Source organism: Microtus ochrogaster, chromosome 5, assembly GCF_000317375.1.
Source record: "Microtus ochrogaster isolate Prairie Vole_2 chromosome 5, MicOch1.0, whole genome shotgun sequence".
In the NCBI taxonomy this organism is placed as follows: Eukaryota; Metazoa; Chordata; class Mammalia; order Rodentia; family Cricetidae; genus Microtus; species Microtus ochrogaster.
Genome location: NC_022012.1, coordinates 91,753,068 through 91,766,621, shown reverse-complemented (window position 1 = coordinate 91,766,621; position 13,554 = coordinate 91,753,068). Strand labels below are relative to the sequence as shown.

General features: G+C 53.4%; 1 protein-coding gene across 6 annotated transcripts in view; it reads left to right on the top strand.

Annotated features, from left to right (window-relative positions):
- Positions 1-2,533: 2,533 nt before the first annotated feature.
- The window catches only part of Scn5a (sodium voltage-gated channel alpha subunit 5), an 81,763-nt gene continuing 70,742 nt past the window's right edge, over positions 2,534-13,554 (top strand). For all 6 annotated transcript variants that reach the window (XM_026779074.1, XM_026779072.1, XM_005348090.3 and 3 more), the window contains exons 1-3: positions 2,534-2,857; positions 4,972-5,090; positions 12,299-12,388. In XM_026779074.1, coding sequence (XP_026634875.1) covers positions 2,585-2,857; positions 4,972-5,090; positions 12,299-12,388 — 482 coding nt within the window. In that variant the 5' untranslated portion in view covers positions 2,534-2,584. The remainder of the gene's footprint in view (positions 2,858-4,971; positions 5,091-12,298; positions 12,389-13,554) is intronic.

Below are 13,554 nucleotides of genomic sequence, written 5' to 3'. Positions count from 1 at the left end.
GGCGCTTGTTTTGTGCTGTGCTTGCCCAGGGTCCACACACATACACACATGCACGTGCATGCACATGCACAAATACACTCACTCACTCACTCTGTGTGTGTGGGTGTATGTGGTATGCTCAGCTTCGTCTGTGTGTGTCCGCACACGCACACACAAATACACCCTCTCTCTCGCTCGCTCTGTGTGTGTGGTATGCTCAGCTTTGTGTGTGTGTGTCTGTGTGTGTGGGGGGGTATGCTCAGCTTCGTCTGTGTGTGCGTGTGTATGTGGTATGCTCAGCTTTGTCTGTGTGTGTGTGTGTGCTATACTCAGCTTTGTGTCCCAGTGCAAAAGCATATATGTGCTAGTGTGTAGAGGCCAAAGGTCAACTTGGGATGTCATTCCTCAGGAGGCGTCCAACTTGTTTTCTGAGCTGAGTTTCTCTCTAGGACCTGGGCTAGGCTGATAGCCCAGCCAACTCCAGGGCCTTCCTGTCTATGACTCCCTGGCACTGAAATCACAGGCAGATACTATCAAAGCCAGCTTTTCATGTAGATACTAGGGACCAAACTGAGATCTTCAAGCCTTTAGGGCAAACACTTTACCAACTGAGCCATCTCCCCAGTCCCTAGGGGTGCCTCCTCCATGATTTTTAATTTTATTACATTTATATTCTCATGTATGCTTTCCCTGGCTCCTACCCCCTCCTCCCTCCCTCCCCCCTCCCTCTCTCCCTTTTCTTCTCCTTCTCCCCCTCTCATGTGTGCCTTTGTTGTCACAACAAACATAGAGGACAAAGAACGACCATCAGGCATCAACTCTCTGCTTCCCCCAATCTTGGGGGATCCAAGGATTGAACTCAGGTCATCAGGCTTGGCAGCGAGGACCTTCACTCCCTGAACCATCTCAACAGCTCCCGAGGTGCCCATTGAGGCTGTGTTGCTCATGTTTTACCTGCCACCTGGTTGAATATCTGCAGTCCAAGGTGCTCAGGCCACCCTGGGTCCTTGTTGGCTGTGTGCTGGGGTGGGTGCCACAGCAGCTTATAGGGGTCATTCATGACGTGGTCCACAGGAGTGAGATCAGGGTAAAGCCCTTGGCTGACAGGAAGGGAGAGTGTCCCTGGCAGCGATCTCCAGCAGGTGTCCAGTCTGCCTTCTTGAGCTGGTGCCCAGCCATTCCCGGGTTTGATGTGGCAATTAGCAGTGCAGCCCCCTGGCGTGGTGTCATAGTCAGGAGCCCTCTGGCCACATCCTGTTTTGGTGAGGCAGTCAGGAATGCATTCTTCTGCCTTGCTGTCATAGACAGAGTGTGTTTGCATCAGGTTCTGAATCTTTTGAGGCCACCGGGGGCCACATTCTCCTGGTTTGACGTCACACGCATGTGCCTGTTGGATGTCCTCTGCAGTAGTGGTCACTGTCTTCCGGTGTTGCTGTCCCCTTGGGACTGGCATTTGTTTGTCCGCTCTTGTGGGGGAAGAGGGGACAGTGTGACTAGCCAGAGGCACACCCTTCACATTTCCCATCTTTGGAATCAGCCTAGTTAGTGATGGCTGCCCCCAGGGGATTCCCACGAGATGCTCATCAGAGGTCTGCATGGCTGTGCACACCGGAGTGCCAATATGTGGATGCCATCTCCTTTGTTACTGCCCAGCTGTTTCTGAAAACCCACAGGTTTTCCTGGGTCCCTTGGGGCAAATGCTGATGTCCTCTCAATTGCCGCCTCCTGTGCCCAGGTCTCATGTGAGGGCATGGGGACTGGGAACCGGACACCACTTAGTCTGGGAGTATTTCCTGGAGAGGAGGAAGAGCTTCTGGACCCATCCAGGGCCAACTTCTGGCATATGCGTGTTTCACCTTTCATGGGGGAGCAGAAGACCCATTCTGTCGGGGTCTGGTATAAAGCAAATGGCCTCTCTGTCCATCCCTGCTCCGTGGAGCCATCATATTTAGACAAAAGGGGGAGCTGCTTCTCCAGCCAATGACCTTTGGGATGCTAGCCCACTTTGGGTGTGGTCTCTTGTACTATAAATGCAGATGTAGGGGCATGTGAGAGCCCCTTGGCTGCTGGATTGGGTTCCCTGTGCATGCGAGGACTGCAGGTCTCTACTCTTTCTGTGAGTTTGTCCCCAAATAAATAAACCTTTTTTTATACTCCATTCCGGGTTAGCGTGGAACTATTTAATATGGCAACACCTGGGATCCAGTTGGGGATGGGACATGTCTTAAAAGAGCACAGTTGGAATGTTTTCTTTGGTGCAGAGTGGGCAGGGTAAAACTATCATGGTGACACACTTTCCCTTGGCCACTGGTGTTCAGACCCACGCACTGGGGCAGGAGTGGAGAAGCCACTCCAGTGCCGTCCCTCTTACACACCATGGGGGAGAGCTTAGGTATTTACCCCTGGTCACTGTCAATCATGTGTGGCCTGTTCAGCGATTGGCAACTTGTACCCACTGGCAAATTGTGTCCTTTCCCGCTCCAGCATAGCTGACTGACCACCCTCCCTTCTGTCTGTGGCACCCCATCACACACATGTCTGTGTCTTCCAGCGTACCCCCAGGCAGCCTGAGGAGAGCCTGTGCCCCCAGAAGCAGGATGAGAAGATGGCAAACTTCCTGTTACCTCGGGGCACTAGCAGCTTCCGTAGGTTCACCCGGGAGTCCCTGGCGGCCATCGAGAAGCGCATGGCGGAAAAGCAGGCCCGAGGTTCGGCCACATCACAGGAGAGTCGTGAGGGCCTGCCAGAGGAGGAGGCTCCCCGGCCCCAGCTGGACCTGCAGGCCTCCAAAAAGCTTCCGGATCTCTATGGCAACCCGCCCCGAGAACTCATTGGGGAGCCCCTGGAAGACCTGGACCCTTTCTACAGTACCCAGAAGGTGACTGCCATCCCCCAACACCCTCCTCACCCATCTAGGTAGCTCCCAGAAGGGCAGCAGCAGATGGGGTTCTGCTTATGTGGAGTTCTGTGGGGCCGGCTCCCCTGGGCTTTGGGGGAGTGACTCACCACTGATCTCTATCCCAGTCACCTTAATTTGGAGTTCTGGGGTAAAGACATAAATAATGATGTTTGTATCCTTAAGTTGAGGGTGGACCACTAAACTCTTGCCTTCTTGTGTAGTGCTTTGGTAGACACCTCTAGGGGATTCCTCCCTGTCCCCAGATGTGTGGGCACTTGGAAGGAAGCCCTGAGTGGTCTCTCTCCTAAATAAAGTGGCATGCGCTCCTCCCTCCCTCTTGTAGCTCAGAGAATTAGCCGACATCATCATCAGAGCCAGCTGTCTCAAGCTGAGCCACAGCCATAGTCTCCTGGGCCTTGTGGGGAAGACTGGTTCTGTCATTCTTGCTCCTGGGGAGATGGACGGAATGTTGTTTCTCCACAAGGCCCTGCCCTGGCCTCCTCTTCAGACCACGGGTCACCATGTTGCACCAAACAAGGTGACAGGCATGCAGAGATCCTACAGAGGCATAGGATCCCCACTCCGCTGTCCACACTGCTGGACCTAACTGTAGGGGTTGGTAGTGGGACGACAGACTGGAATCTAGGGCGTGGCCAGGCACCAGAGACCAAGGAGGCTGCTGGGTTATTGTGCTCAGCTCCAAGCTAAAGGCAGAGCAACCCCTGTGGGGCCAGAAAGGGAACTGTAGTCAGTGTGAGGATCTATGCAATGTGTGTCAGTGTGTCGGTCGCCATGGTGTGAGATAGTGTTTGGAAGACCAAGAGCCCGAGTATGCTTGTCTGTGTGTATGCACACACACACAGCTTCATGTGTAATCAGCTGTGGATGGGAAGAGGCCCACACGCACTCAATCTACAAGTCAGGAAAGCTGACCTCCTCTGAGGCTTCCGGAACTCGCTGGTTCAAGTGACTGGAGCAGGGTCAGGGTTGGGCGTGAGTGTGACAGTTATTAGGCCAGAAGGTGGAATCTAGGTGAGCGAGTGGGTAGGCTTTGGTCACGGTAGGTCAGAGTTGATGGGGAGAAGTGGGATTGGGCTCAGGGACACGGCCAGGAGAGAGTCTAGGTCCCTATGAGAGGAGCAGAAAGCAGGTTGGAGTCAGATGAGCCTAAGGATGGAGTTCCAGGCTGGGTGGGCTTCGAGTCTCTAAGCCCCGCCCCTCCAGCAGCCCATGTGGGCGGAGCCAAGGAATGTTTGATCAGAGATTGCCTAGTGCCCCAGACTCCATCCTGTGCCCCTTGCTGACCCTGGCTGAGGGACACACCCCAATGGAACTTCTGGCTCTAATCTGTCTGTTTACTTTGTCCCACTAGCCCAAATTTTAATGTTTATAGAGCTTCGTCCCATCCACTCAGCCCACGAAGGTGAGCGATCTCGGATCGTTTCTGACATGCTGGCTGCCTTTGGCTTCCACGCTGCAGGCTCTCACGGCCGCCCCGCCCTGTTATGCCAGATAGACACATACCTTATAGAGACCTCCAAGACCAGGCCACCTTAGGCTGCTCACAACCTTCCAAGAGGGAGACACTAGGTTGTGTGCCAGAAGGAGATTGACCTTTGGCTGACCTCAGGCAGACTGGGTCCCAGGGAAAGCTTGGATGACTCTTTAACTTTCTTTTCCCTCCCCACCTGTATGTCGGCGCTGGCCCGGCTTTAAGCGGGCCTTCTCTGCTAAAGTTCCATGCAGTGTGGGAGAAGGAAAAGGAGGAAGCCTCCCTGGGTCTTACAGGCTTCTGCTCCAGAAGCAGCAAGCATGGAACAGAAGAATCATCTTGCCTAGGCCTCCCAGGGGCTGCCATTATAGCCGTGTGCTGCCACACCTGGCTGGAAGCCCCTTGTTGAGATGGTAATTCTGAAACTGAAGTAAATCTCAGCCAGCCTGATGTTCCCCCTGACTCCACCAGGCCCCTCGCCACTTGTGGCCCAGGCACAGGGGTCCACAGGAAAGGGAGGACCCACTTTCTTCATTCCTTCCCCACCCCTTAGCCATGACCTAAGGGCTGTAAGATGACAGCTGTCTCCCTCTGTCCACAGACCTTCATCGTGCTGAACAAGGGAAAAACCATCTTCCGGTTCAGCGCCACCAAGGCCTTGTACATCCTCAGCCCCTTCCACCCCGTGCGCAGAGCGGCTGTGAAGATTCTAGTACATTCATATCCTTTGCTAGTAATCGTGTCATCTGCATCTGTCCTGGGCTCATACACAGGTGCTGAGCTCAGGGGAGGGTGCTGAGCCCCCTCACTGCCCCTGGGACAAGCGGCATGGTCACCGCCAGCAGCAGATTAGAAAAGTAGAACCCCGACCTCCACCCGAGATGTGCTGAGTCAGTACCTGCTTTTTAACAAGATCCCTGGGGGGTTCTTGGGGTATAGGACGTTTGAGAAGCCCTTCCATCCCCTCTGCTTCTTCAAGAGGAAAAATAGTCTGTTGAGAAGAAATGATATCCTCACCTTCCCCTCTCTGATGGCTCCAAATGTCCCCACCCACCACAGCCCCTGCCCCCCCCCACACACCTCCTGCTGCCCCTTGCAGAGGTTCAACCAAGGAAAAGCCTTTCCTTGGTTAAAAGGCCTCTCGTTTTTTTTTTTTTTTTTCTCACGTGGGCATCTTTCGAAGGAAGCAGCGCTCGCTTCTGAACTAGGTGTTGACAAAATGTTTGCAGTTTGAGAGCTTCTCAGAGAACTCTGGTTAGCGTCCAATTACATAAACCGCAGCCTAAAAATGCTTCCCGCCTGCTGACAGAGCTGTTGGAATGGAGCCGTGGGACCAAGAGCGCCAAACCAGCTTCGGGGTCCTAGTTCAGGCAGCGCCCGAATTGTGGGTGTCAGCCCGTCCCTGCATTTCACTCAGTGAGACATACTGTGTTTTTATGTGTGTGGGGAGTGTGGACGTCAGAGGACAAACTGCAGACTGTCACCTGTCTCCTTTCCCTGTGTGCGCTCCAGGGATCAAACATGGTGGTCAGGATTGACAGCGAGTGCCTTTGCCACTCTCACCGGCCCAGTCGTCTCTGGAGAAGGGACTTGTGGAATCACAGAGAGAGATGGCACTGCCCACAAGCCAGAGGCATCCACATTTTACGACGAGGACCTGTGAAGCCCTATCTGTGGCCACTGGTGACCTGGATGAGGGCATGTCTGTAGGCGGTGCCATTGTTTGGTTGGTCAGTTTTAGCTTTCTGCAGTTGTTGTTGTTAGATTATTATTATTATTATTATTACATTTATTTATTTACATGTGATGTTGGCGGAAGCATGTGTACTCCATGGTGTGTATGTGGAGGTCGGGGGGCAGAAGCCAGTCTTCTCACCAGGTGGATGCCGGAGATCAAACTCAGGTGGTCAGACATGGCACCCTCGCCCAGTGAGCCAACTCCAAGGCCCAGAGATGCCATTGTGAATCTCATTTACATTGCTGAGCTCCAGACGATGCTTGGGACCAGTTGTGGGTATATTGAACTAGCTGGGCAGAGCTCCCCCGAGCCCCCCTCAGCCACCTCTCCCCCCCCACTCTGAATGGGCATACCTCCTTCAGAGAGCTCCCTAAGAATGGTAGAAACAGCCAACAAATTGCCGTTCCCGCCAGAGTGTGGTCACAGCTTTGTAGGAAGAGCAGAGCTGAAGGAGGAGGGAAAAAAAAAAAAAACGGTTTCCTTAGAGCTCAGAGCTGGTCTCTAACCTGCCTTAGGGGTGTGGCCACCCCAAAGCATCCTCCAGGCTCACTCGGGGCTGCTTCTCCAAGTAGCTTACCAACCCAACAGTGTTTGGCAGCCAAGAAAATCTCCCGGGATGCAGCCTGGGTCCCATGGCTCTCTCCGAGCACTGGGCTGGGACTCACTAGGGCAGATGAGAGGCCAGAAAGCAGGTGGGTGAGGAAGACAGTAGGGACGCTGGGATCCTCAACCAAGGTCCTCTCCTAGAGGGTGCCTTGAGGGGTGTCTCTGAAGCTGTGAATTGCTGATCTGGCAAGACCAGCATTGAGAGCTGTTGATGCCTGCCTGCCTGCTCCCGCCCCCCCCCCCCGCGTGCCACCCCGCAGCCACCCCAGGGGAGCATCTGTGTGAGAGAGGCCCTACCGTAGGCCCTGGAGCTGTTGTAGTACTCCACTACGTGGAGTGGCCATGATAATCCCTGACAGCGCCACCTAGTGGAAGAAGGGGCTGAGATCTGTGGTAATTGGAAGCCCACCTCTTCCCCACCCCCCAGGCCTCAGTCCCCCAGAGTGATGTACCCACCAGGCCTTCCAGCTTCAGGAGTAGGATTTTGTAGAAACTGAAGCACCCCAGGACACACCTCAGAACCTGCATTTCATTGTTCCCCTCCATGTCACCCAGGAAGTTTGTTTAGAAGGCAGATTCTTAGGCCTTTTTAGACCAGGGCCACCACCAGCTAAAGACCCAGGAGTTCAAAAGCTCTCCCCTGACTCCTGAAAAGTTGAGATCTACTTCACATATCGTAAAACTTTTTAGATTTATTTTTAATTCTCTCTGCTGCCCCTCTCATGTGTATGTGTGTGTGTTTATGGACATCAGATCCCCCAGGAACTGGAGTTACAGATGGTTGTGAGCTGCTCAGATCCCCCAGGAACTGGAGTTACAGATGGTTGTGAGCTTCCCAGTGTAAGTGCTGAGAACTGAACTTGGGTCCTTTGCAAGAACCATGGCTCCAGCCCATAAAACATGTTTTAAAGTATGTGATTCAGTGATTGTTCTTAATGTATCTGTAAGGCTGCACAATCATCACCAATACCTACGTCAAGAAGATTCCATCAACCCCCCTCCCCAAAGGGGACTGAGCCTGTGTCCATTAGCAACCATAGTGCAGTTCTTTCTGAGACGGAGGCTTACTGTGTAGACCAGACTGGCCTCGAACTCATAGAGATCCACCCGCCTCTGTCTCCCGAATGCTGGGATTAAAGATGTGATCCACCATTCCCAGAAACACAAAGCAGTTCTGTTAGGGTTTTAGCTTCTTGCAGAGGGTTTCACTATCTATCCCAGATTGACCTAGAGCTCAGAGTTGACCTGACCTTCATATCTGGAGTGCCAGGAGGTCATGGGCCTCTGTGCCTGGCTCGCGGTGAGCAGTCTTAGCTCACACTTTCTTTCTTTCTATTTAAATTTATTTATTTATTAAAGATTTCTGCCTCCTCCCCGCCACTGCCTCCCATCAAAATTCTTCACAGATCTGGAGAAGACAATAATCAACTTTATATGGAAAAACAAAAAACCCAGGATAGCCAAAACAATCTTATACAATAAAGGATTGTCTGGAGGCATTACCATCCCTGACTTCAAACTCTATTACAGAGCTACAGTATTGAAAACAGCTTGGTATTAGCTCACACTTTCAATGGGGAAAGTGCACCGTGCTCCAGTTTTCACATCGATTCGAATACCCACTCTGTAGACGGGCTGGGCAGACGAACGAACGTAGAGGGGCAAGAATGCAGCCTGGTCTCCTGTGACAGTTGAGGCTTGTGGTGTGACCGGCTGGTGCCATCGTTCTGTTTGGCTCTGGTCTTTGTTACAAGATCGTGGTGTACCCCTGGCAAAAGGCTGGCAGAGTGAATATAGGCATCTAGAATTGGTTTCTTCCTATGTGTTTCTGTTATAGCCCTGCAGAATGTGTCCCTGTCGTGATTAAATAAAAGAAACTAAAGGGACTGTGGTTTCCACCACAGCCCCATTCAGAGAGACCTCATGCCCATGCCAAGAAGCATTTTGTCTTCGCGGTGCCCAGGATCTGCTCCCACGTTTCTCTACCAGATTCAAATGGGCAATCAAATTAGGAGTGAGTGAGTGTGTGAGCATGCGTACATGTATGCGTGTTCAATGAATAGCACAAACCCAAGACAGTATCAGCCCATTTTAATTCTCTCCTCTTTGGGAGGTTGGAGTCCTAGAGCCGGAGACTTAAGTGGCCCAAGTGTCAGGCATTCTCTGCTGTTAACAGGCAGCCTTTGCTGGCGTTTTAATTGTGAGGCTGGGAGTGGGTGTTTGGGATAATGACACAACAGGACTGAAGATGTTCCGCGGTACACGGGCCTGTAGAGCTGGCCTTTGCTGCTGCCCACACAGAAGACCAGCTTGATACTGGCCTGAAACTAGCAAGTGGTATACATGGGTATGTCCTGTCCGGGGATTTGGTTAACTCGTAAGTCTGGCATTGGTCATGCTGGGCTCCTTGGGGTCCTGGGTGCTTAGGGAGGAGGCCTGAAGACTAGGATCCTGGTCTAGGTAGGGAACAGTGGCTCTCGCTGCACACAGAGAGCTGACTCAGAGTAGCGTCAGAGCCATCTCCAAAGACAAGAAAGCCAGGTGACACTTTTCCTGTGTCGAAGGGAAGGGCAGGAGCCTGGTTCACCCCACCCCAGCCATCACTGGATCTGGAAAACCTAGCAGTGTCCCCCAAGACAGTCCCCTAGTTCACATGCATCCTATGATCATTTGCACGTGCCCACGTATACCATCACACACATGTGCATGCCATACACAGACTGGCATCATTCCCCTGCTCCTCCCATGTGACACTCTCCCACCTGCCACCTGGTTTGATTGACAGTACAGTAGGTGGCAGGACAGGACTAACATATTTGTCGTCCGGCGAGGGTCGAGGTGCCCAAACTGACACAAAGGCTTCCATTCTAGAGGCAGAGAGCAGACCAGAGCTGAGTTCCTCCTGCAGAAAGCCTGTCAAAGGTGGCCCCTGAACACGGGATGCGGTGCAGACGGGGCTAACGCCATCCTCCCTCCATGTCTCTGTGGTCGGTTTCTCTGAGAACCGTAGGCACAGACACGCTAGCATCGCAGTGCATGCATCTATCATCTTACAGCTCTGGAGGCTCTCGCTGGGTGGAAATCAAGGATCAGCGGGGCTTTGTTCCTTTGTGGAGGCTCTCGGGGTGAGGTGGTTTGCGAGGTTTTTCTTCTTACAGAGTTGTTTCACATTCCTGAGCTCTTCTCTGTCTGTAAGCAAGCACTGGCCAGTCAGGGGCCTCAGACTCTCCTGCCCCTCTCTGCCATAAAGACCCTGTGATGACATTGAACCTAACTAGGTAATTCTGGAAAACTGTGCTTCCCACTTAACTGAATCACATCTGCAATGCCTTATCCCATGTAAATAAACAGAAGGACAGAGGCCAGAAGGACAGAGGCCAGAGATTCAGACATCAGTTTTCTTATCTCTCCCGATGGAGGCAAAGTTCCCACCTCTTGGGGCTCTTAGGGGTCAGACTGGTACATGGACAGAGCCCGGTTCCTAAGAGGGGCCCAGTGGATATCTGCTCTGGGCACCATCCCGTGTGGACTTCAGAAACATTCTGTGATTTTCTGTAGTTCAGCAGTGACCCCTTGGGGATGGAGGAAGCTGGCTGAGGAGTTTGTAAATGGTTCTCCCAGTGAGCGAGTTTCCTCACAGAGCCTGACCTGGAGATGTGTTAGAGACAGGGATGGGACGTCGAGATGAGTGTCTGAAGGACAGGAAGATGGGCCTGGCTATGGCCACTGCTTTAGTTAATCAGTTGCTGTTATAAAACACTGACCTAAAGCGCCGTAGTGGAGGACAGGTTCGTTTTAGTTTCTGCATTATGGTCCACCACTGAGGGAGGTCAGGGCCGGAAGTTAAAGGCAGAAACCACGGAGGAGGCTGCCTGCTGGCTTGCAGACAGATTTTGCTTAGCTAGCTTCCCTATGTAACCCAGGACCTCCATCTGCCCATGGGATGGTGTTGTCCACAGTGAATTGGGCCCTCCTACACCACGGGTCCATCAAGACAGCCCTCCACAGACATGCCCATAGGTCAGTCCGATCTTGGTTCCTCAGTTGAGGCTTTCCTTTCATTGCTTGGCTGTGTCAAGTTGGCAGTTAAGGCTGACCATGACGAAGGCCTGAGGTGGGGACCCCAGGCCTGGAGAGTTGCCTTCCATGGATTGAGCACTCCTGAACACAGCTCTGAGTTGATAAAGGGGCCCAATCACTTCTCATTTTTTTAAGAGAGGCTAGAGGATTAATTATAGACAGGAGGCTGCTTTTCGAATTAACTGGGTTTTCCGGAAGCCTGGAGGCAGCAGGGGTGTCCACCTGGCTGGATCCCCATGCATATGCTCTGCAGTCGGAGCAGGCATCACTAAGCGCCAGCCTGCGGTCAGGCTGGGGATGCCCTTAGGAATCTCTGTTTGGCAGCTGTGTGCTCAGGGCTGCGGCTGGGCCGTGGTGTCCCAAGCCTGGAGGCAGCCATAGGGAGTGGTCGGTGCAGCCAGGCCCCTGGGATACCCGCCCCTCCGAGACCCAGGGTGTAATCCTTGCTCCTCTGTCTTGCAGAGGCAAGAAAAAGAATGGAGGAGATCAGACAGAGCTTTGTGCAGCCTGAAGCAGTAGTGAGGACACACAGCCAGAGTTGGGGCAGGGTAGATAATACCTAGCGTCCCACAAAGATAACCAGGACTCAGTGCTAGTGTTTGCAGTGCCCCCTTGCTGGCAAAAGTCAGATGGTTGTCATTCAGTGAGGAGCCACAGGCTAAAAGGGGTATTGCCTGGCCGCTGGGGGTGAAAGTCTGTGAGGGCTGGGAGCTCCTCCTGAGGGAACATTTGAAGAGCAAGAAGTTCAGGGCATAGAACCAGATTGAGATGCAGGTACAATGGCCAGAAGCACCCAGGAAATGCTCCCCCACAGACACCTGGCAGGTTACCTCCAGGTGTGCACTTTGAAGCTCAAGCCTGAGGAGAGAAAACTTGGGACCCTTTCTATCCTCCTGGCCTGCCCCAAACTGCAGAGCCATTGGTAGAGTTTGTGTCTCTCCCGTATGACCTGGGGCTGGAGTCAACCCTAAGTCTGGGGTGTCTCCACTCCATCCTGGGTCCCACAGAGAGCCCTGTGGAAGGCGTGGTCTCCAGCTTATCTGGTGCTTGCTAAGAGCTATGGAAAAGCGTGGGCTGTGCAAGAGCCTGGAGGGGACCCAAACGGCTCTGTAGAGAGGGCGGAGCATAGAAGAGTCACACAGCCTGCCCGGCAGTGACAACACCAGCCGGCCCATCAGTGGGTATGGCGGCTTGCCCCCCCCCCCCCCGCGCTCCTGTGGCGGCTTGGCTCCCTCGTTCTTGTGGCTTCCTGTGAGGCCCCTGCCACAGCTTTCTTTGGGCTCCCTCTGTGTGTTTTTGGATGGGAGCGCTATGGCTTCCTGCAGCCCCTCCTATGACTTTCTGATGGAGCCCCTTCTGTGGCTTTCTGGGTAGAGTTCTCCCATGGTTTCTTGTGCTCTTTTCCATGGTTGTTTGCGGGCGAAACCCTCCCACGGCTTTCTCTGTGGGTCCCCGTGTGGATTTGTCAGTAGCCCTCCCGTGGCTTCCTTAACGCTGGTGCCACGCTCTTCAGCATGCTCATCATGTGTACCATCCTGACCAACTGTGTCTTCATGGCCCAGCACGACCCTCCGCCTTGGACCAAATATGTCGAGTGAGTATCTTCGAGGGCCCGCCTTGTGTCCCACTCCTCCCTCTTCTGTCCTGTGCCACAGTCCTGGAGTTGTCTGAGACAGAGACTGTGCCATGCCTGTAGTCCCACACTGTGGAGGGTGGCCTTTGCCTAGCCTTTGCCTAGCCTCTTGTGTTCTCATCCCCGCCACCTGCTTGTTCTCGGTTTGTAGCCTCAGAGGTGGAAACTCTGCAGATTGGCCATGTGGGGAATTTTTGTCACCCCCTCAAGAGCGATATGCCAGGCACTGACACGGGATCAGTAAGCAGCCTCTCCGTTAACCCCCCTGACGGGTCAGCACAGCTCCTGCCCCATCTGGAAGATGGGCACACTGAGAATTGGAGTCTGGCTGACCTGACATGCAGTCCCTGCTACGCCATGGCGCCCACCCGAGTCCTGCCTCCCATAACCCTTTGCAGCTTTAGAAGACTCTTTAGGGTCTTCCCTTCCTGAAGAAGTGTCCAACTCCTTCAGGTCTCAACAGACTTGCACGCCCGTACCACACTCAGCTCCTGGTTTACAGAACTAGAAGGTGCAACAGCCTCTCTTACAAGAGTGGCCTGCACAGAGGACCACTCAGGGCTGGTGTTGCCATGGCTATGTCTAAATGATCTGAAGCCTAAGATACCACCCTCTCCCAGCCCATGGGCCAGCCCCAGCACACAGGCATTTTGGATGCCTCAGCCGGCCGAAGGCTGAAAGCACCCACCAGGACTATATACTAAAAGGTCTGAATTCCCTTCGGCCCAGGGTAGGCAGCTAGAACCCTGGCCCTGCAGGTACTTGAGGGTGTCACTGGTCCCCACCGCTAGTTGTGGAGAGCCCACAAACATGGGTAAGGGTCAGTGGCTCTCCCTATCCTTGATGTCCCATGATGCAGACCTGGTAGTCACCATATGCCTGTGAACACTCCACCCCGAGGTGGGGTGAGGAGTCTGTCAGGGTCTTCCAGCAAAGGGGAAAGGGAAGAGTTCCTTATACACGTGATAGTCTCTTGTAAAGCAAATGGCCTGGTGGACTTGTTAGCTAGATGTTTGCCACAGACCTGCAGCCCTTCCTAAAGCTTAATCACAGGGTGCAGCCTATTGTGATGGCTGTGGTGTGAGGTCTCCCCAGGGCTTACAGCATGTGGGGAGGCCTATGAACCC